The sequence below is a fragment of the Barbatula barbatula genome (assembly GCF_947034865.1).
Source record: "Barbatula barbatula genome assembly, chromosome: 8".
NCBI lineage: Eukaryota > Metazoa > Chordata > Actinopteri > Cypriniformes > Nemacheilidae > Barbatula > Barbatula barbatula.
Window position 1 is genome coordinate 13553302 of NC_136771.1, and position 23536 is coordinate 13576837.

At 40.0% G+C, this 23536-nt stretch overlaps 2 protein-coding genes across 2 annotated transcripts in view; both read right to left on the reverse strand.

Annotated features, from left to right (window-relative positions):
- Window positions 1-6993, reverse strand: part of LOC306897720 (metal transporter CNNM2-like) — a 33947-nt gene extending 26954 nt beyond the window's left edge. Inside the window, exon 1 of the mRNA XM_079462711.1 lies at window positions 5313-6993. Coding sequence (XP_079318837.1) covers window positions 5313-6786 — 1474 coding nt within the window. The 5' untranslated portion in view covers window positions 6787-6993. The remainder of the gene's footprint in view (window positions 1-5312) is intronic.
- A 5719-nt stretch (window positions 6994-12712) lies between these two features.
- Window positions 12713-23043, reverse strand: poll (polymerase (DNA directed), lambda). Its single transcript, XM_079463324.1, has 9 exons — window positions 22908-23043; window positions 22495-22621; window positions 20781-21078; window positions 20090-20210; window positions 19697-20011; window positions 18438-18611; window positions 17236-17364; window positions 16467-16635; window positions 12713-13562 (listed from the first exon to the last, which is right to left on the reverse strand). Exons 2-9 carry the CDS (start codon window positions 22610-22612, stop codon window positions 13201-13203), a joined length of 1686 nt encoding a protein of 561 aa, XP_079319450.1. The 5' UTR covers window positions 22613-22621; window positions 22908-23043; the 3' UTR covers window positions 12713-13200.
- Between the last annotated feature and the right edge of the window lie 493 nt (window positions 23044-23536).

Here is a 23536-nt window from a genome sequence, read left to right on the forward strand (position 1 = left end):
CTGTTCAAAAGATACTCGCAAGACACTTGCTTAACACTTAACTCTGATTACACATTAGACTAAGCGAGTATCTTTTGAACACGAGTGTCTCTTTTATTAATTTTTAAGGAAACGTTACTTAGCCTCAGAGGTTGTCTGTGCATGTGTGCGCGTCAAGTGAGCATGGAAGCACGTATAATATATTATCATTTTACAGTATTATGACGATTACATTTCCAGTAACACATAATAAAGTTTATGTCAATCACTTCATACATCAAACGCAGACTACGCAGGTTGCGTAGGGCCTTTGCACCACCAGGGGGCCCCCTTGAGGACCGAATCAAAAACACTATACGTTATTTTTATAACATGTGGATTCAACTTTACAGGAATCATTTGGAAATGTCATTTTTAATACTTAACTAACTATAATACTACTTTTGATTATTTATATAAATACAGATTTAAAAATCCATTAATAATCCACTAACATAAAATTGGTTTGACGTTGTACGTTCGATAGTCTAAAGTTACAAAGGATACACATTAATATACACGTTTCTAACTTCAATGTCATTTAAAGGAATGACAAAACCAGCTGTGCATTGTTCATGTGGGTGTCACCACTGCAATCCACTGTATTTCGTTTGCCCATGATAATATGTAATTTTTGAGTTTTTAATCTCATTTGAGAATTATTGATGTGTTGTGACCTATGCTAAGCTTTCTTGAGAAAACATGTTTTATTTTTGTTAATCACTCATTTGGTTAGTCAAGTTTTTTTGACAGCTAGATGGTAGCAGAGCTACGCGTTACTTTGGAATCAAAATTTGAATACAATTTTAAACCTAATTGTTCGAACTGTCAGTTTAATGTTCTAGTCTTCGAACAGTCTTTCAGTTTTTATATATTTAACTGTGTTAATTGATTTATGATTTTTATGTCTTATAATTTAAAGTTATGTTTATCTAAATTTAACTTGACAATAGCCCCCACAAGGTTTGCTTAGGGCCCACAGACGTCTAGGATCGGCACTGCTGTCTATTAATATTGTTTACTAGGGGTGTTGCTGTTTTAATGGAATAACTGTTTGCAAATAAACGATACATTTTATATTTTTAAAACTTAATTTTGAACTGATTTGTTTTGTGTTCTTTGTATATACTGTGGCGGGGGTACGAATCCAGAGTCAGCATCGCCTGGGAGCCGAAGTGAGTTGACATCTGTCTATTGTGTTCCCAGGAATCCCGCAAACTGCTCACTCTTCCCCCCCGGAAAATGGAGGAGGTAATCTGCCGCCTGACCAAATTTATTCTAAATTTGTGAACCCACAACCTTAACGTTGTTTACGCCACGCTCTTACCACTGAGGTACAGGAAAGCTAACGGTTAATGTACCGATTAACGTGCAACATTACTCTTATGATTAGAAGAACAAGGTATGCTCAGTTAAGCATTCTGTCTTTCAAATCTATATAATTAAATGCATAAACAGAATTATAAATTAAGTTATCGTGATTTTCATGTGTTTACGGTTGTTCTGAGATAACGTAACGTTAGCAGTGATGAAGGATGATGCTTTTATGTTTAGTGCAGATAAAAACAAATCACCACCTTGGAATGATAAGGTTTTATATGTGTTAGGTACAGTTTTAAGATGCAAAGCTTCAAAGTTTAATTTAACTTTATAGATAGAATCCTTTTGTTTTCTAAAAAAGTCCCAAAATGTAAACAAAGCCAAAACATCTTGTAATGTCAATAAAAAAAAATTCTGTACTGGTGGTGCCTGTGGATTCTTCAGATAACTTGATGATATTTGCCGGGTTTGAAGTCAGATGTGTGCCAAGAATCGGATCTATATCCTCATAAAATAAAAACTTCCCAGTTTAATTAAATAAAAAAATAAAAAAAACTTTCTTCACCAGAGCTCCCGCTTAGACACAGAGCATCGCGCACTTTTATGTATTGTAAACTTTTTCGCTTTTAAATGGCACTGTTCCACACTCCTGTTAATCCTGTGTTCCCATATTCTATCGCTAAATATTTTGAACACTCATTTTGTTTTGCACACACCTCTCTTCTCGCTGTACAATCATGTGATTATTAGGGTCGCATCTGGTGACATCACATCCTGTTTTTGGTTTGGCCAAAGGTTTTCATCGGTCCAAAAAAACTGGCCGTTGGCCCTGAGTAAACCCCGGCGAGGTACGATCAAGCCCCGGAAGTGACTGTGGAAACGCGACTGGCACGCACTAGCACTCCCGCTTCTGGCTCGATAGTGGAAAGGCGTCTATGATGTTGAATAGAATGAAAAGTTTATATTCAGCAATGAACGTAAAGAAAGCAGGAATGCCATCTATTATGATGGATAACTGAGCCATAACAAGGTCAAGTGAAGGTACATGTTGAAACCGGTGGCACTGCATTCAAGTAAACCAAGCACATTATTTTACTATAAATGAATTATTGCATAATATAGCATCCATGGATGTTAATAAATTATAAAATCCAGGATACATTCTGTTATGCCTGCTGTTTATTTACCTTTTCATTGCTTATTGCACATTTCATGCCTTAAACCTTTACCAGGCAAGTTACCATATATGGTAACTTAATCAACCAATCACAACGGCATTTCCATGCCTCTCTATGAGCTTGTGTAAGCGCATGGATGTCTCCCAGTCCATCAATAGAGATCCGTCTACGTCACAAGTAGTGACATCATGGCATGTGACCAATAAGGACTTGCCAGGGTGTTTCAAACTTCAGCAAAATTCCGAAAATTGAAACGAACAATGATAAATTAATGAAACTCACACATTATATGGTTGAATAGTTGTACTTAATGTTGAGATAGATGTTGTTTGTGTAGGATTTCTCAAAATTTGTGAACCTTGTTGCTGAAAAATGGTGTGATCATATGCCCCGTTCAGGTAAGTGACCATTTTTAGACATACGCCCGATGCATCTAGCAAGCCACACTTTTGTATATATGTTTTATGCATTTATTTTAAGGAACTGTATATGGCAACTTAATTTACAATATAAAAATGATTTTTTCTTTTTAAGTCACAAAAGTTAAAAAGTCTCCAATAACACTCTCCAGGGTTGAAATTGACAATTTCTAAGTATTTCAATGAGTGACCTATAAAGGGTTAACATGACTGTTCTTAACAGGCATAAATCACAGATAATGATCACATATTATCAAAGGCAAATTATTAGAGGGTTACTGAGTTCAGGATAAAAGACATGAAAGCTTGCAGATCTTTCTTTTACTAGATTCATGACATTTCAATACATTTGTCTCTGTGTACTTTGTTACGTGAAGCAGACAGCAATGACTGCTTCTCAGCCCTGTACTTTTTAAGACCAACATGCCCATGGGCGCACAAATGAATATTTAAACAACGTGGCATAGGACGGGAAAATGAGATCTGCGTCGGGCTGAAACTAGCAAAAACACTTGCGCAGCGCCTTGCGCGGGGTGTACGATAGGGCCCATGAACACATGAACTTAATCTCCAGTTCAGTGAAGCTATCAAATACACATTCAAAAATAAGCTATACTAATACTAAAACAGTTTTAAAACAGAACTTTGAAAAAGGTAAACTAATTTAGGTAGCTAAATGCATCATGCATAAGCTGAAGTTAGTTGTTACGATTTCAATTTATTCTTTCTATTTTTATTAATGTTTCTTAATAATATATTTATATTATATTGCATTTTGAATGTAATATGGCAATGGAATGTACTAAATGGGTTAATTTTTCAAAGATATTAATGTATGCAATTTCGGCAATACAATTTTTACTTTTTCTAAAAAGGAAACAAAGTAGTTGTTAATTTTAAGTGACATGTCTTATTTTCTCCTATATATTATATATATTTAGATAACTAAATGGTATTGCTCTTTAATAAAGAAAAAGTACTTGTTATCCGAATACTCGATTAATCGATGGAATGATTGGTGGAATACTCGATTACTAAAATAATCGAGAGCTGCAGCAAATGTTATCTTTGGGTAATTTTAATATATAAATTTTATATACATAGTAATTATAAAATTATACATATTTTTTATAATTGCACTGTGTGACATTGTTATGATTATAAGTCATAAAGAAAGTAGTCTGCGGCTTCAGGAATGTTAGACTGATCTTTAAGGTCATTTTTACCCCTATCTGGGGTCCTAATTAGTTAAAAGACATTTGTGTCAGCATCATCTACCTTATTTTCAAATGTAATCACCCAAGTCAGCAGTAGAAAACCATAAAAAATAGCAACATCAAAGAAAAAGAATTTACACTAGGTGTGCTTGGCAGGATTGATGTATTGTTCCTGCTTTGCTTGGCTGTGCAGCTCCAAAAGAGGCATTAGAATAATTAACACCGGCTTATAATGACCTCTGGAGAGCAGCCATGAACAAAAGTGTCACATCACTCACACACACGCACGCACACTCACTCACTCACTCACTCACTCACTCACTCACTCACTCACTCACTGCTGTGCATTATTGCTGTGTCTTGAGCACGGTCATGAGCACTGAGCGCTGTTTTTGTCCTTTCAACTGTCAAGTTAATAATCCCTTTGAATTTTTGTTCAAGAACACTGTAAAAGTTTGTCTTTTTATAATCTTTTTGGGGACTTAATAATATAGCATGAATAAAAATTTATACGTTTCCTTTACATCACATTTTTTTATTAAAATAATTCCTATAGTTAATCTTACGTTTGTGTGTGTAATTTAAAACACGGTTTGTTAATCTAGCATGCTATTGAATTATAAAGTATTACACCTAATAACCCCCCAAGTCCTCTGTTAACAACTGTGAGTACACCTGCTGTGTATTTCCATTGCATCACTACACTCTCACCTCTGCTGCGAGCATTAACCCCTTTGTTGTGTGAGGGCACATTGCGATAGCATATTAGTGAAATCACTTCCCTGTACACACACACGTTGTGAAAGAGCAGCAAGTGAAGTCCAAAACTGACAACCCAAAATAGTAGTCAAAGAAATAGGGACGCCCGAAAGGATGCTGCAACAGGTTTGGCAATAAGGCTGTTCTTTCTTTACGTATGTTAATGATTAAATACTCAATAAAAATTAAGGTAGGCCTATTAAGAAAACACTCCATAAGACTTTGAATAGGTATATGTTATGGCCATGCTGTAATGTAACATTATACTTAAACTTACTCGAGTAGGCCTAACTAGAAACGTCGCCAAAAACAACCAAAGCAACATTTAAAAAATACGCACAACGAAAACCAAAGCAATGATTCATTGCATCAGTAAATTAGAAATACGAGCGCACTCTCACCTTTCTTAAACTCCTCCAGCATCGCATCAAGTTTTGTATCGTTGAAAACGAAATGTAAATTATGGCTGTAGAACTTAGTGATCGTCTTCAGCGGGGTGCAGTCGTCGGGATCCACGAACGCCAGGTCCTTCACGAATAGCAGGTCCACGATGTTGGATCTGTCCCCCTCGAACACCGGAATGCGTGTGTAGCCGCTCTCCATGATCTCACTCATTGTGTTGAAATCCAGCGTAGCATCGCTGGTGATCATGAAGCAGTCGCGCAACGGAGTCATCACATCTTCCACGGTTTTAGTCCTCAGCTCCAGTGCACCCTGAATGATGTTCAACTCCTCCTTCACCAGATCGTTATACGGATCCGTGACCCTCAGCATCTCCAAAAGTTTCTCTCGATTGTACACGGTGCCGATCTCTTGTCCGAGTAGATAATCTAATAGTTTACTTACGGGATAGGACGCAGGAAACGTGAGCAGCATGAAGAATTTGGTCAAGAAGATTGTATTCGCACCCACAGCAAGACCGTGCCGTGAACATATAGCTTGAGGCACAATCTCCCCGAATATGACAATGCCAATGGTGGACATCACTACAGCTATCAACCCCGAACCGGCAATATCATCCAACAAAATGGTCAAGGTGGTGTTCACCAAAACGTTCCCCAAAAGAAGCGAGCAAAGCAAATAGTTTCCTTGGCTCCTGACGGGTTCAATCTTCCTCGCGTAATTCTTCTCCTTTTCCGTCCCGCAGTTCTGAACGATCTGCAACTCCATGGGGTCGAGAGCCATCAGACCCAAGTTCAACCCGCTGAACATACCCGAGAGGCACAGCAACATTGAAATAAAGATCACCTGAAGCCAGAAAGGGAGCAGAAACTTTTTCTCTTCAACCACGATCACTTTGGTGTCCTCTCCATCATGATAGATCCACGTGTTTTCTGTCCACGGGTCGTGCATGCCAACCACGGCAGGTGTGGAAGTGGCAACGCACAGGTAGTACTCTTTGCTTCTCTCGGTCTTTCGCAGAGGTTTGACCAGGATTTCCACGATACCAGATGTCTTGCGACTTAAAATTATGTTGGGCAAGAGCAAAATATCTGAAGTTCTAATGCCACACGGATGCTCCTGGCTCTTGTTGTCCCCCGAAGAGCTGTCGATGTTTCCAATAACTCGACTTCTCTCGTGTTCCGTAAAGGCAATTTTGGACCAGGTCTCGTTGTTGATGTTTTGCCCAAACACTCTAAGTCTCACTCGAGACCTCTCACTGACCCGCAAATAGCCCTTATCCATAAAAGAAATGTCATCCGTATCCTCCAGTCTCAGTCCGATGATCACCGTCTCTTCTTCTCCTGCTTCTTTGCCACTTGTCGGGGTAACTAAATAACAGCTTGCAGTTAGAAAAATCAAGGTAAAAGCTCGGACCCGGCTAAGTGACGCCATTTTTTTAGGGGGTAGTGGAACCGACGGTTCTGCAATCATGATAATGAACAGCCTCTTCAATGAAAAGGGCTTTTAAAATCAGAGCCAATCGGAGTCCGGCTTCATCTTTGCTGCGCGTCGCCTTGACTCGTACATCAGGTCTCTAACGCGGCTGAAACTGATCGCACTTGAGGGGGAGCAACGCGAACTCGTGCCTCCACTGATGTCTCGGTGACAGGCGACCTCGCCACCCAATCCGGTGGCGCAGCTGGACGGGAGGAGGGTACTTCGCTGCTGGTCCAGCCAATGAACTCCATAAACGGTCACACTTAATGGAATGAGCGTGTGTGTGTAAGTTCCCACGTGAAGTTTTCTGATGTTTTGGGAAGCAACTAGTTAACATGAGGTGACAGCATCCTTGATGGACGCTGTCATGAATAACATGATCATAAGGGAACGACACAAAGACTTAATTTGTGCAAAGGCAATTCAAATACATTCCTTTCTGTTTTAAGGAATGCAAGAGAATACAAAACTCCATGAAAATAGGCGATGTAAAGAAATATTATTTATTGATCATTATCAGCTAGGGATCAGAGATCAGTATGGTTGATTATGAATTTAAGATTTCACATTCCTACTTCAGGTAATTTTCAGGCAATTAGTTTGACTCTCTTTTCCTTAAACCGGTTTTAGTTTGATGTTTTATTTGAAATAAACCAAAGATGATCTGGGTCTTTTTCAAATAGTTAAGAAAATGGCTTTTGTGCATTTGACGATTTTATGCTAAGCAGCTTACAGTGTATTTGGTATTACTGTTTTTATCATGGGTTTTCCTCGAGGAACCCATTATCTGTCAACACAATGCTCTACCAACTGAGCTACAGGAACATTTAATCATTTGTGAAAATGTGTCATTGTCAGAGTGTCAAATACAAACCAGTAACACTCTAAAATAGAAGTCTCGTATATTAAAGAGAAAGTTGAAAGAAGAATATAAAATCTGTCATAAATATGAACACAAAATATAAAATATAGCTGCAAGCAGCAATTACGGGGTCAAGCCCTACAAGGGCACAAAGGGAAATAAATGTGGACATTTCTGAAGATTAGTTTCTGCACAGCAGATATGTAAAAGCAGAAATACCACAATGTAATGGGTTATAACTTTTGACCACAAGTTAGCGCTGTCACCATCATCGGAAAGAGAGAAGTCTATCCGGTGATGATGCATATCAAGTTTCGTGTCAATCAAAAAAATTGTCGCGAAAATACAGAAACATGACCTCACATCTAGATGTCACTAGAAGCTATATACAAAATTCAGTGCAAATCTGACAGTTTTTTAGTTCGAAAAAAGTATGTTTTTTATATAATTCAATATGACAGACAGGAAGTATGGTGTATTTTTGACAACTTTGATATCAATGAACTCGTCTTGAGCCAACAAATATAAAAATTTGAATAGAATAACATTATGTTGATCTCCTCATATGTTAAAAGCAGATTAAACATTTCGTTTTATCTCTTGACGGCTAGGGTAACTGTACGGGTCCTCTCAGAACATGACCTTGATGAACCATACTAAGTTTCGTAGCGATCCACCATTGCGTTTTTAATATACTGCATTTTACGGCAAAATTCCCAAATGCCTACAAAAGCAGATCAAGGAAATTTTTGGGACATGTCAGATAATCACATTTTGAAGTTTAGAACACAAGAAAATTGCTTGGTGGCACTGTCACCAAATTTCAATGGGGTGAACAAGATGAGCCAATGATGATACGTACACACTTTCGTGTAAATACACAAAGTGTAAATTTTGAAGTTAATCAGAACCTAGTAAACGTTTTGTTTAATTAAAAGGTCACTAGGTGACGCAACCCCACAACCTTTTTTGTGTGTTCTCAGACCGTGCCCATAAATCAACGTGTAAAATTTGATGAAGATATCACATTTCGTTTAAAAGTTATAAGCATGTATAAGCATAAGCAGAAAAGCAAAAGAAACATCTTGGTTACATATGTAACCACGGTTCCCTGATGGAGGGAACGAGACTGTAGCAAAGTTCGTTATAAGGGAAGGAAGGAGGCGGGAACCGGCGAACATTTGAACAATAAAACTTTAATTAAATAAACAATAAACACTGATGTAACTGACCGACAGCCACCTCACGGTAGACTGCCGGCCATAAAACATACACAAACTAAACACAGTTTCGGGCCCGGTCCTCTCTCGTCAACAGTCCTGCCGAACATCCTTTTAAGCTCCCAATCTCCTCCGTGATAAGATGCGGGACCGGTGCGCGCACAGCTGCTTCCACTTATCACTCACGCCACCGGCCCCGCGTCACGGCTCTCGTCCCGCCTTCCTCACCACAGAGACGTTGTGTCGAGACTGACAGAATGGGGTTTGACTTGAGAACCAATCATCTCCGACTCTTTGAAAAGGCCAATGAACTTTGCAAATGGGGTTCTTACTACCAGCCTTTCAGGCGGTGGCCTTGCTACTCTGGAGGAGCACTGGGAAGCGCTACCCAATCGCCTGCGGGGGGGACGCTATGGAGACCACATCTGCTGAAGGGAGTTCATATGTGGAATACCTATACTGTCTCACCAGTGGGGAGAACTCATGGGACTAGTAGTGCGGGCCCAACCCAGGGGTGCACGCAAGCGGTGGAGACCACCGAGGGGAGGTCACAGGTTCGCCGACAGGGAAACCAAGAGTGAGAAAGCGTCAGACGGGACTACCCAAGTGCTTGGTGATGGAAGGAATGCCTATACTTCATCTAATGGAGGAAGTAGGGAGGCTGGAATAGCGCGTTTACTTGCCTGAAGAGGGCGCTTCGTAGGCCTACGCCCTGCCACCGTCTGTCTCACTCAAGACCTGGTCCGACACAGGTTCAATGCCAGTGCGGAAAAAAAGGCTCTGCAGATGTCTGCCAGAGAGGTGCTCTGAGCCCGTGCCCACGAGGAGGCTGCACCCCGGCGGAGTGAGCGTCACTACTGAGATCGGCAAGCCAAGGGATGGCGTCCACGATCCAGTCTCTGTTTGGAGACAGCCCCCCGCTGTCCCCTGGCACAGTCAAAGAGCTGCTCAGAGCGAGATCTCTGTGTTCAGTCCGAGTAGAGTTGCAGGGCGCGTACTGGGCACGACAGGAAAAGGGTTGGGACTTCCTCCCTGGGGGAGCGCCTGCAGGTTCCCCACCACCTAGTCCGCGTGGGGGTGGTGGGGACTCTGGGCATGTGGCCAGGTTGGGGTCTAGCACACGGATTGCATGCTGATCCCCTACCCTCCTGATGGAGCACCAACAGGTGAAGCGTCTTCATCCTTCAAGAAAGGCCGGGTTCTCCAGGGGCTCCAACGGGGTATTACACAGGCCCACCAGGACCATGTTAAGGTCCCAGGAGGGTACAGATTAGCCCCCTGGGTAGGTATTAGCCCCCTGCGTGCCCCTTAGGAATCTACTGATCGGGTCGTGCTGCCCAGCACGACATAGATAAAGGCACTCTGTGCAGCAGAAAGTGCAGCAGGGCGAGAAGAGGCACCACTTATAGCGACAGTTGCCTAGTGGTAGTGCTCTTGCCCGAGGGACCATGCTCACGAGAGCGGGAGACAGGTCCCTTTGGATCTTCTCGTCCCGTCCAGGGTCCATGGGAGTACCTAAGCGGCCAATGGGAGGTGTGCAGGGGCAAACAGGACTCCCTGTGCCTGGCCCCACTGCTCCCAATGCGCTGGACCGCAGGGATGTAGTCACCAACTTCTGCGGAGCGACCTGCAAAGAGCACATCGGCTGTCTGATCGAGGTCGTCCGGGATATGCTACGCTGTCTGCAGCATGTGCTTGCACCAAATGAGAGGCAGGGGCCTCTAAATTGCAAGGCAAGCTGTCCGCAACCTTAGGCAATTGGATTGCCACTGAAGGCAGGGGCCCGTCCAGCGCCCCAGCACTGCCTGCCCGTTGCACACCGCACCCCAACCGAGCAGGGAGGCGAACGGCACGCCTCCCACTTGCTCTACTGGGACTCCAGCCCGGAGTGGGACATATCCAAGGGTTTAGGGTGCACATAGACGCGATGGGAACACGCCCTGTGCCGGCGTGCCACGCTCTCCAGGGAACCAGAGTTTAGTCCCATACCGGGAAAAGAGCTGCTCCGGAAGGGGAGAGCATGCTCTTGTCCAGGTTGACCCGTAAGCCCAATCGGTCGAGGTGCTAGGCACATGGTCCCAGTGCGTAGGCCACAGATCCCACGAGTGCCAAGATAGGTCAGTCGTCAAGATAGTTAGCATGCGCACGCCCAGCTCCTGGGGGGAGTGAGATAGCCTCTGTGACCTTCGTGAAGGCACAGGGACGGAGGGCCAGACCGAGGGGGAGGAGGCTCTACTTGTAAGCTCGACCCTTGAGAGCAAAAACCGAGGAAACGGTCTGCTGGAGAATCAAGGCACGAAGTACACGTCCTTCGGGTCGATAACCACAAACCAATCCTGATGTCAGACGGACTCCGGTATGCGCCTTTGCGCAGCCCCCCACCTTACTCAGGGGAAATGAAGTAGAGGTTGTCACCCCTAAGCAGGGCCAGTCGGAATCCGCGTCCACGGGTATCCGCGGATATTTCCGCGGAATATTGAGTACGCATCAAGTACTCTGCTGTTTAGGGTTGCAATCTGACGATTTTATGGCGTGAACGATTCCAAAGATATCCACAGTCTACTTCTCGAGGGAATCTTATAGATCGTGATCGTTTCTAAAGTAGGCTACAGAACAAGCAAATTTAACCTCACGCAAAGCAAAAGTAAAAATGCAGCTAATTAAGCAGCCTGTGTATATAAATGTACACACGATATGGTTGTCGTGTTCGTATTGCATCACGTGTTTTTGTTGATAAAAGTTAGCTTAGCCTACACATTATACTTGGGTTTAAGAAGCGCTGCGTAATCAGACGCAGCAAACTCACACACAACAATGCGAACAAGTTTGTTAAAGCGCTTATGTTTTTTTCCACATTAATTCCTTTCTTCTTCATCCCATGTGCTGAAACAGTATCACTGAAAGATCCATCAAAGTCGTCAAAAACACGACTGAGATCGTCAGAGTTTAAAGCTGTGAACACAGTTTACATGTATGATCATCATTATAAAAATATGTCATTCTGCATGTAAAATATATATTATAAATAAACAAGTAGGTCTATATTCAATAATGGTGTTTGATGCTGATTGCCAAGTTCAATACCAGAGATTATATTTGAGCCCCAAACCTCAGATTTGTTGGGTCAACTATTTATTTTATGTTAATAAGACTGTTCTTGAGACTTGAGAGACTTTTTCCCTCGATGATGCTGATTGAAAAGTTCAACACTAAAAATCAGATGCAAACACCTAAGTTTTTCTCTGTTAAATTACTTGTTGTCTTCCTTTCCAAACAGACTATTCTGAAATTAACATAAAAAACTAGTTATTCCAATTACATTTGTATTGATTGATTGTAAAGCACAAATAAATGTTATTCTTGATTTTACTATTTACTATTCACTTTAAAAACTAAAAATTGACTTATAACACAATTTCAAACAATTTAAAAACTATTCTGCAGAATTCCGCAGATTAAGAAAAAAATTCTGTGCAGAATTAACAAAAAAGTCTGCAGATTCCGTCTGGCCCTGCCCCTAAGACATCTCGGTCAGAGGGACGGGCTCGATTGCCCCCTTCTCCAGAAAAAAGGCAATTTAATTGAATGTTGATTTTTTACATATCTAAATTGATTGCTGATTATTTTACAGTTGGGCTGATGTAAATTATTAGTAATTGTGAATCTAATGGTTAAAAAAAAGGAAAAGAGATGTAATGAGTATCTAATATGTGATGAGTACTGATTTATGCCTGCAGGTTGCAGTAATGTGTTGTATAAGATGAAGTGCATTTGCTAGAGGAGGAGTGGTTGTAGTGGAGACTATTCCTTGTGGAACACAAAGCATAAGACACCAGTTCGAGCCATTCTTTGTATCTTTATTTGTTGTCTCTGGAACAATACACTCACCTCATTTTGTAAAGTTTAAAAACACAACAAAAGGAACTTAGAACACAATATTATGGCTTATAACATTTGGCCACCAGGTGGCGTATCACCAAGTTTTTATGTGGCAGATAAGATGTGTCAGTGAGAATACATACAAAGTTTGGTGTAATACACAAGTGTTGTGAATATATAGCCACATGACCCTTAAGGTACACGGCTTGAGCCAAAAAATCTAGCAATGTAAATCAATTGACATGATGATGAATTTTTCATATGTTATAAGCATTTTAATGAATTTCGTTATACCCCTTGACCAATTTAGGGGGGGTGGGCTAGCCAATAACTTTATATATATAGTAAATATATATATAGTAAAGACGAACCATACCAAGTTTAGCAGAGATAAGGGCTTGACCCCTAAATATGCAGTCAAATTCATATCATAAGAATCCCACACTGTCACCAGTCTCTCTCACATGGTTCTCTGTAAGGTATACCGAGGTGTTTGAAAACATCCTTTTCTGTCGGTGTGTGTAAAGGTCTCCCCGCCACTAACTTCACGCCACGCAGCCGCACAACATCACAGTTCAGCGAGTGCTCTGAGAGGCTCATGCGTTTGGTCTTAGCCAATGCTCTCATTGATCGATTGAAGTGGGCAGAACCAGTAAAGTACAGAAGAGCACATGCAAATTCAGCATAGGGTACAACAATGATGTCCAAGCGTCTGTGGTGCTGTGAAGGGCCAGGAAGCCGACAGATACCCATGTACTTCTTTTGCTCACCATTCTCCTCATGGCTAACAAGGTCATCAATCAGGAAACCTGGGTGGGAAATACAAACAACATGTAAGTATGTCTTTGTGAGAATCCTATTTTAAAATGTCTAGAGCGGAGACTGCAGAATCCAAAATAACACAGTTGGACACAGCAGTGGTGGAGGGGTTCTTTTTTTAGGGGGAGCAACATAAAGAAAAACATTTGACATGTTATGTAAACATATCCTCGCTGCTTAGCTGAACAAAGGGTTAAAAGGGTTAACTATCAAAGCATTTAATGCTGTTTATTAACAGTAATAAGGTGCCAGATGAAAATATAGCAGTATACTTAAAAAAACGCCGTAGCATCTAGGCATTCTACTACAGTACTTTAATTAACTGTACCATAGTAAATATGACTATAATACGGAATTTTCTAGTTTCATCATACAGTTTTTATCAATTCCCTATTTTGGTGTATGGAGTGTTCAGGAAACTCTGAAATAGTTAATAATGACCATCCTAGAGTGTGTAATTCTGTTGGCCATCCATGTGCCCTCTGTAACAAAATACGAGATAAACGTGTCAGTTAAATTTGGTTCAGTAAAGAATAGTAACAGCCCATTGGGTGTCTCCTCTTTTATTTGTGGTAAGCTACACAAGCACAACAACTATAGTTAGTACTACTGAATATCTTGATAAAATCTTTAGCTAGAAAATATAACAGCATGTTACAATTTACTACAGTTTACTAGTGTAAGTACTTAATAATAACAGGGATTACTTATGCATCAACATTGATACGCTATTAGCAAAAGTAGTAGGTTCTAGTGCGCACAGAGCTGTGCCCCGATGTCGTTCAGATGCAAGCCAATTAGAGAACAGCCTTGGGTCACCTGCCATATATACAGTCCTCAGCATAAATGAGTACATCTTTGAAAAGTAACATTTTAAACCATATCTCAATAATCGCAAAAACAATTTCCAAAATGTTGACAAAACATTTTATATAACACCTGTTAAACTTATAACATGAAAGTAAGGTTAATAATATAACTTAGAGAACAAACTCAAATTAGGGTGATGCAAAAATGAGGACAACCCACTGAAAGTCTCAGGAGTAAAGCTTAATTTTAAAGAATTCAACCACATGCGAGTCTTATTATAAAAAATACACAGGTGTCCAGCAGTTCCTTTTCTGTCGGTCTCTCAATGTTGTGTCAAAACTGACAGATTGGGGTTTGACTTGAGAACCTACCATCTCTGATTATACTTCGAAAAGGCCAGTGAACTTGGCGAATGGGACGGCAACATTCATTCACCTTGTTGTTCTTCGGAACCTGTGAGGATGCCTAATCGTTACATTATTCATGATGGACAGTAGCGATCTGTTTGCTGTGTGAGCTTCTGAAATGAGTAGTGCTGTGAAACAGCCAATTAGAGCAGAGCTCAAAATGTGCTCTACCTTGTCATTGTCAATATTTAAATCCACCAATAATGTAGCGGCTCCGTGCATAGTGTAGTCTTAAATGTGTGTCTCCACACAGGCTGTCAGTATTATTTTTATTTCCGCCTCTAGAGGTCGCTGTTTTACTCCATACTCTTTCATTGCATATCAGTAAATCTTCCCCTGCTGCGTCTGGAGCAAAAGCAACCAGGAAAAACGATTTGTGGGGTTTTTTGCCTATTAACCATGGTTATTGTTATCCGGACATATTAATCGGCAAAAACAATGAATCGGTTGAGCTCTACTCAAAACCCTAATAATAACTTTCATTTCAATCCACAAATTGATTGGAAACACTGCACATTCTATTCAATAAATCAAAAAGAAAGAAAAAGTTTCCCATTTGTTATTACTCTACAGAAAGTGAAGAAAAGTGTCTGCATTTTTCTTTACAAAGTCAAACATTTACTGTATAAAATGAAAAATGCTTGAAGATTTAGCGTTCTTGTGAATAACTACACTAATGTTTTGTTGTATAGCCACAGTTTCTGAGAACTGCTTCACATCGGTGTTGCATGAAGTCAACCAACTTCTGGCACCTGTGAACAGGTATTCCAGCTCAGGACCATTGCACTACAGCCCATAATTCCTCTGCATTTCTTGGTTTTGCCTCAGGCACAGCGTTTATGATGTCATCCCACAAGTTTTCTATTGGATTAAGGTCTGGAGATTGGGCTGGCCACATCATAATGTTCATATTGTTGGTCTGGAACCAAGATGCTCCTCGCTTACTGGTGTGTTTGGGGTCGTTTGTCTTGTTGAAAAACCCATTCAAGGGCATTTCCTCTTCGGCATAAAGCAACATGTCCTGCACTTTATCTCTCTAAATAACTCTCTTAACATCAGTCCTGCACTTTATTTTCTCGATCATGCATGTTTTAAAACCAATACCAAAACCCCAGACGCGCAAACGCTTTGATTCTAGTGGACACGCATCCAGTTTGTATTAGGAAATGTGCTTAAAGAAATGAAGATCATTTTAGATGTTTAATTATGACTTGTAGCATTGTGGTCATGAGACAAGCCTAATGTAATTATTTTTTATGAAAATCTCAAATTCCAACAAAATCCATATTTTTTCCTTTGGCACAAAATTGTTGTCATGTAATTAGCTGCTGCTCCACTGGTGTCATGTTTTGCACTTAAAAAACTTGTGCAGGCCAAAAGCTTCATTTTGCAGCCTGTAAACCACAGAATAGGACGCCAGTAAACACCAAATTTATCTCGGAAACTAGTAACTTGGTATTAGCACCTATTGTATCGTTGCTCCTGTATGATATATCGCTTATTGCTCCTTGAACTCTCTGTAAGTCACTTTGGATAAAAGCTTTGCTAAGTGATGTGTGGACAGCTTCATTGTTATTAAATGCTGTATTATTTGATAATACTTTCCTGTAGCTAAACTGTTATAAAGTATAGTGCTAACAATGCCTAGGTCACACTTTATTTAGGACAACAACATACCACTTTGGTGGAGGAGGTGCAACACCTTGCTGAAAACTCCCTTGTGTGATTCTCCATCCGGATGAGTAATGAGAACATCCACATCTCCACATGTGCTTTTCCCTCTGAGGTATGAACCACAAGCAACAACCACCAGCTGTGTGTCGACGTTGTGGGCTGCCTCCCTCACCTTTAAAGAACACAAAACATTCATAACTTGACATAAGGAAATTCCCAGGAGTAATATGCCCCTAATTTGATTTGGAAAAGAAAACCAAAGAAACTATAGAAGACTAATAAACATCACATTTGGAAAGCCTGAAGGTCGTACTACGAGGACCTGACAAAAAGTGCTCAGCCGTCCATGCCTTATTTTTGCCCAGTATTCCAGCAGTTTGAAACTGCTCAAGGCAAAATAAGTTACCAACATATGCTCTACATATCATTCTGTCAAGTGAAGAAAGCACATGCTGGACTCATCTTATTCCTTTTTTATCAATTAGATCTTAAGAGAAATACAGTGGGATGCAACTGGCTTACTGCTGTCAACACAAACTTGTTTTTCATCTAGTTTTTGATAACCAGTTCTGTAGAAGGTTATTTTTCATGCTATTTATTTACCACAGTAAAAATATAAATGTCAACTCTATATGTACAGTATGTTGGTATTTTAGTATATATTATATATATATACACAGTGTATGTATATTTTGATATACAAAAAAGTTATGTTAAGTATATTGTTGGTTTGCTTTGTTACCAAGTTATTAAAAATATAGCCTCTACAAACCTTTCTTTCAATGGCAGCTGCTTCACTTCTCGGCATGCGTTCAAGGAGATCATCATAGTGTTTTAGTCCAATCCTTAGAGTGTTATTCAAAACCGCTTTAGTACTAATGTCCTCCAATGTGCGAAATCCCTTAAATAGTTAAAAAAAATTATTATTGATTAAGCAATTGCTGGACAAAACTACACTAGAAAAATAATGCACACATGTTTCCCAAACACTTCTTCACCTTTCATTGTTTGGAAAACAGACAGTCCTGCCCCACCTCAAGGGGTTAAGATAGATATGTTTCAATGAAAATCCCACTGTAATGAGGTTCAATAAAAGGAAGGAAGGAGGCGGGAACCAGCAAACATTTAACAAAACTTTAATTAATAAATTAAATAAACAAACACAGAAGTAAAAGACCATAAAAACATAAACACAAGTCCGGGCCCTGTCCTCTCTCATCATACACTCCTGTCGCTCCTCTCTTGTGCTTCCTGAGCTCCTCCGTGAGAGATGCGAGACCGGTGAACGCACAGCTGGCGCTCATTATCACTCACATGACCGGCCTCACGCCTTTCCCTCACGGCTCTCGTCCCGCCCTGCTCGCCACATACCCCATCGCCCCCCGCAGGCCGGGGGGTTTTCCCGAGACTGCGCACTACTCCTCCCCGGGGCCAGTCTCGGCGGCCACAGCTAGGGGGGGGGGGGTCGCAAGATGATTTCCAGACATAATTTTGTATTATTAGGAATAGCGTATTTAATCAATAAGTGTAACAAAACATAAAAATAGTAGTTAAGTTAAAAATAAAACCATGCAAATAAAAAGCCATCAGCCTTTGGAATTTGCTCCCCCCTGCATCCCCATGTCCAACTTCTGCAGAGTCACGCAGTTGCAAGGACAGCATAGTCAAGAGTTACTTTAGTAGCGACTGATATTAGCAGTTCAAAAGTCAGTTCCCATGGTGATCTTGGTCGAATATCGCATGGCTCTCAGCCAATCAGATTCGAGAACCAGAAAGAACTGCTGTATAATTATACATATCTTAGTATGTTTTTCTGCTTTCCTTTTCTTTCCCTATTTTTATATTAATTCTTCTTCTTACGATATCTGTATTTATTGTCACTTTGTTTAACAACATGTTGTTTTAACAACAGGAATGTGTAAACAAAATAAAAATGCAATTGCAAATGTACCATGTGAACATGAACAATCTTACCTGCTGATACCACATCTGAGCAGTCTTTGCTCCTGCACCCCAGATATTAGTGAACAATTCAAGAACAGGCACTTTCTCCCCAATATGGTCCAGTTTACGCAAGTGTCCACTTTCCATGATTTCCATAATCTTCTCCGCCATGCGTTTACCAATGCCTGGAATCTTGCATGCCTCCTGTGAACAGACTGAAAACACTGAGTCAAAGGTTTATTTGAATGAAAACAGATGGTAATGGTAATTTGGATGATTAAACTGCTATTACATTATAATTGATTTTATTTTAAGTACGTGAATCTTGATATTCAAAGTACTGTGCGATAGCAACAATGTTATTTTTGTCACACAAATATTTACATTCTGTCTTATAATGAAATACAGTAAATGAAAATGAATGGTGGCATATAAATCAACAATATTCTGCCGATCCTTCATGTGAAAACAACATCGTACAGGTTATAATAGTGATGAAGGATTATGCATTTTGAATTTACTTGAATACACTGTGCATGTGATTCCAATGCAATTAACTGTATTATTGTTTACCCAAATAGGCTAGCCCATATCAAAAAGCACTTTAGATGAGCATCAGAGATCAAAGTACTATAGGGTGTCCATCGGGGGATCCTATCAGGTTATCATCACATCACTTTCCCATGGATTCTCCATGGGGTGTCACTGCATTGTTAGTGTCACATGTGTTACCAGGTATAAAGGTCACACAGACAGTACCTTAAGAGTGCAGAAGGTTGGCACAAAAACACAGCAACTTAAGAACCATGCTACACTACCACCTCCCCACAAGCACTTGGTCCTGCTTTCTTCATTTCTGTTCTAGAAGAATTCTAGTACATTGACAAGCCCCCCAACAACTGCTCAGCCAAATTCAAGAAAATCGAACAGCGCATACAAGATGACATAATAAACTTTCCGAGTAAACACTTACAAAAACACAAATTATCAACTCCATAAACCCTATGGGGCAGTTTCCCAGGCACGGTTTAAGGCTAGTCCCAGACCAATTTACATGTTAGTGGTGTCTTGATCGAAAACAACTTGAACTGACATTTCTTAAACTATATCAGTGCGATTGTTTTGTCCCAGGATGCACACAGTTATGTTTGTTTGTAAAGTATGCTTTTGAAAACAAACTATTTATATATCCTAATTTAACTAAACGCTAATCCTGTTTTGAAGGAATCACTGTCTGGGAAACCACCCCAAAACATTCACTGACACATATTCTCTGCACTCAAACTGACCTCATATGAAGTGATGGGCTTATGGTAGCTCTTAAGGGCATTGATTGCTTTAGTGTAGCCCAGAACTCTCCATTTATCGCCTGTGTGCGTATAAGCTTTAGCCAGTGGCTCCAACTTGTCTGTAATCTGCTTGTTATGGTTTTGTCCTTTACTTGTTGATGGCTGCGAACAAACCCACTTCCCAGACAAAACTGGATTCTCTGCCAAACTCAGTTCTTGGTTGCCGTCAGAAGGGTGAATGCCACTGATCAAGGCTTCTAAGTCCTTCTGTGATACCCCATCGTCCTCCTGATGTTCTTCCTGAATGTCCGGCACCTGTGAAATAAGTAATTTAAAAGCTTTATGTTAAAAAAACACAACATCAATTTAAGAAGTGGTCCCACTCTTTCTCACCGTTTCCCTGAGATCTACTTGAGTTGGAACCAACGGCTCCTGTGCTACTTCCTCTGTCACTGTGGCAACCACAGGCTCATGTGACTCCACAGCAAGAGCAATTGGGAGAGCAACTGGGAGACTGTAGAAAAACACTGCGTGTAAGTGGACATGCTTATTAAATAATTACAGTGTTTAAGTGGACATGCTCATTAAATATATTTTTCTTTCCAATTTCTCAATAGAGGAAATATATAAATTAGGGCTGTCAAATGATTAATCGTGATTAATCGCATCCAAAATAAAAGTTTGTGTTGACATAATATATGTCTGTGTACATTTTTGTATTTATAAACACAGAAACATACACATACATGAATATATTGTATTTTTAGGAAATATTTACTGTAGATGTATTTATCCAAATTTCCCAATCATTAAAATTTTATTTAAATGTTTATAAATGTTTATGTTTGATATTTCTCTTAAATATATGCTTGTATGTGTATGTTTTTATAAATACAAATATAATATTCACATTACACAGACATATATTATGAAAACACAAACTTTTATTCTGGATGCGATTAATCACGATTAATCATTTGACAGCCCTAATATAAATACAAAAATACAGTCTGTCAAACAATAGTCAACCACAAGCATTTGGTTATATGGTTAACTTTGCAAAAGTAAGCAAATGGTGCCCTACCTCTCAGGAGGAAGGAGGCTGTAGTCTTCGGAACCTAATAATCTTTTCTCATTAATGCAGGCACTCAACCAAGTGCATTTCACCAGCTGAACACCAGGGGGCAGGCTATCGACTTTTAAGAGCCTCAAAGCTCTCTCACAATTGACAGAATTATCCACTACCACATGTGTACAGATGGGTGAGAATATGGATGCTGTCTGACCTCCATTTTGTGTGATCTGCCGATGAAATATGTCACACCTGGCCTTCCCTATACCAGCTGCAACAATGTATACTGTGACTCCCTTAAAAACTGTGTCTGAAAAAAAAAGAAGAGTCAATTGAAACAATACAACCATAAATATCTCATCACAATAACAAACTGTGTGAATAAATTGAAAATGTGAGAAAAAGCACATCTGCTATGACAAAGCAGTGTTTTCATAGAAAAATTGTTCTTATGTAACAGAGAAATATTCCAGTAGCTCTATGCTGCTAGTAAAGCAATAACTACACAATTGACCCTTCGCAAAGCCCACCCCCTTTTGCTATGTCTGATATCAGCCAAAGCGCTCCCACTGCACTAAATAATTTTTATTGTGAAAAAAAAAATTCTGGGGGAGAAATATGTTTTAATAAGTCTTTATTGTTGTACATTATGACAACTAAGATTCCAGACTTATATAGCTAGGATCATGTTCGTACAGTGAGACGGCCAGCAACAATCGGAAGGGACTTCTTAAAACCGCATAATACACAGCCAGTTAGTTTGATAATCTGACAAAATGAAAAATAGCAACAGGGTGGAGCGCGGCTCAGAGGCAGAACTTTTGGAAGCCTGCTTAAGTGATTGAAACTGATCTCAGTGGTCAAAATTAACACCAAATTGGCTGTTCTTAGCCTTCACAAAAATTAGGCAGGAAACCATGAGAGTTATATTCAGCATACAAACCAAAATAAGTCGGAATAGAATATACAGGGTAGCCTGCTAACTGCTACTCACTTGAAAACAATTTACACCGGACAACAGAGCGCATGAAGGGATAAACATCTTGCTCTTTTTGTAATAAATAATGAATATAACAATTTACTTGATACATAGCGTGGGGGGCCCCACACATTGCCTTTGCACAGGGCCCGAGATTCTGTGATACACTCCTGTATAACTGCAAAAGAGAGATTTTAAGTTATACTGTTGCCTATAGTTTTTGTAATAAAAGTATACTAACATTTCTGCTGTCCCCAATGATAATCTTTCAGAATAACTGTGGTTAGATTATAGCAACACGGGCAACAGCACAAGTGAAGAAATGAAGGTAATGTCTGCAAAAATTGTGTTCCGGTCTTCTACTTCCCTGTTTGTTTATTTAATTTATTAATTAAAGTTTTGTTAAATGTTTGCCGGTTCCCGCCTCCTTCCTTCCTTTTATTGAACCTCATTACAGTGGGATTTTCATTGAAACATATCTATCTTAACCCCTTGAGGTGGCCTGAATTGACCCTTGGCCAAGAGTTTGATTTCTTTTCTGCATTTTTTTCTTTTCTTTCATTCTCTCTGGCAATGTGATGTAGCACTGTTATATTGTGTTTGTGGCAAAAAACGGAAAAAAAAAACGCTTTGGCTGATGTCGGACACAGCAAAAGGGGAAGGGCTTTGCGAAGGGTCAAAAGTATAATGCACACCCAAGTAGCCTATTCTGCTTTTCTCAAGTACATTCCATTATGAGAATTGGACCTGCTATTGGTTCAGTAGGCGCCCTCTTGAGAGGTGGCGCATCCTTCCCTTCATTGGGCTTTGGTCTCTTCACTTTAGGAAAAGCTTTAAGGATACCATAACCCTCCATTCCTGACATGGAAAGCTCCTTAAAAAATACAAAACAAACATCACGATGACAGATAACGTTACAGATCGAACATGCAGCCGTGTCTAGAACACATCAAACAGATTATCTCTTAACCTTTAACTAGAAGGCTACGCAAACACTGATCATAGACTACTTTATGGCAAAACAGGCATGCTTCTGTCAGGAAGCGAGAATCGATGTGCAATTGTGCATAAAGCAACACATGACTGTATTAGAAACACAATGTATCTAGAATTGCAGTTATGCGTTAACAACATAAGTAGATAAAAACAATAACACGTACCCAACCCTGCTCTTTTAAGGAACAACCATACTGTTTGGGAACGTCACTGCTGCAGCGGAAACACTGTTTGTACTGCGCATGTGCGACTACTTCCTCTTCTCTTTTACCGTTTTATCGCGGGTAGCACCAACGTAAAGGCTCATTATCGCCACCTACTGTGTTAGAGTGTGAACCAGAGTTTGCCATTCCCTCTAAGAAAAACACAAAAAACGTTTCAAATTAATCATATTAAGATCTTCAAAATTCTCTTAATCAAATCCTTTTAAGATAATGAAATAAACTCTCTATTCCATAAGTGTATCTATTTTTAAGTTTTAGTTCATCCACTCCCCTCTTTCTTAGCTCATTCTTCATTATTTCTGGCTCATTGGAAAACCTTTGACAAACACAAATACTCTTCTAATCCACAGTGCTCACATACTCCTGTTGGGTGTTTATTTGTTATTTTTAGATTTTTATTCAGTTTAGTATGTCCCAAATGTAACCTTGTTAGAATATTTTCCTCTTTAGTGCTTCTTTTAGTTTTCCTCCCTATCCCATATTTCTTGTTGGATTTCACAATGTTGATGTCCTATATTACCTGTTGCCATTCCTTATTGGAATATGCTTAAATGACTGCTTTTGCCTCA

Excerpts from the sequence above, each read along its gene's own strand:
- poll (XM_079463324.1), bottom strand. The coding sequence starts at position 22,612 with ATGTCAGGAATGGAGGGTTATGGTATCCTTAAAGCTTTTCCTAAAGTG. Across the intron at positions 20,012-20,089 it reads AAGTAGATCTCAGGGAAACG|GTGCCGGACATTCAGGAAGA; the intron begins GTGAGAAAGAGT and ends CTTATTTCACAG. Across the intron at positions 17,365-18,437 it reads CTCAGATGTGGTATCAGCAG|GGATTTCGCACATTGGAGGA; the intron begins GTAAGATTGTTC and ends TAACTATTTAAG.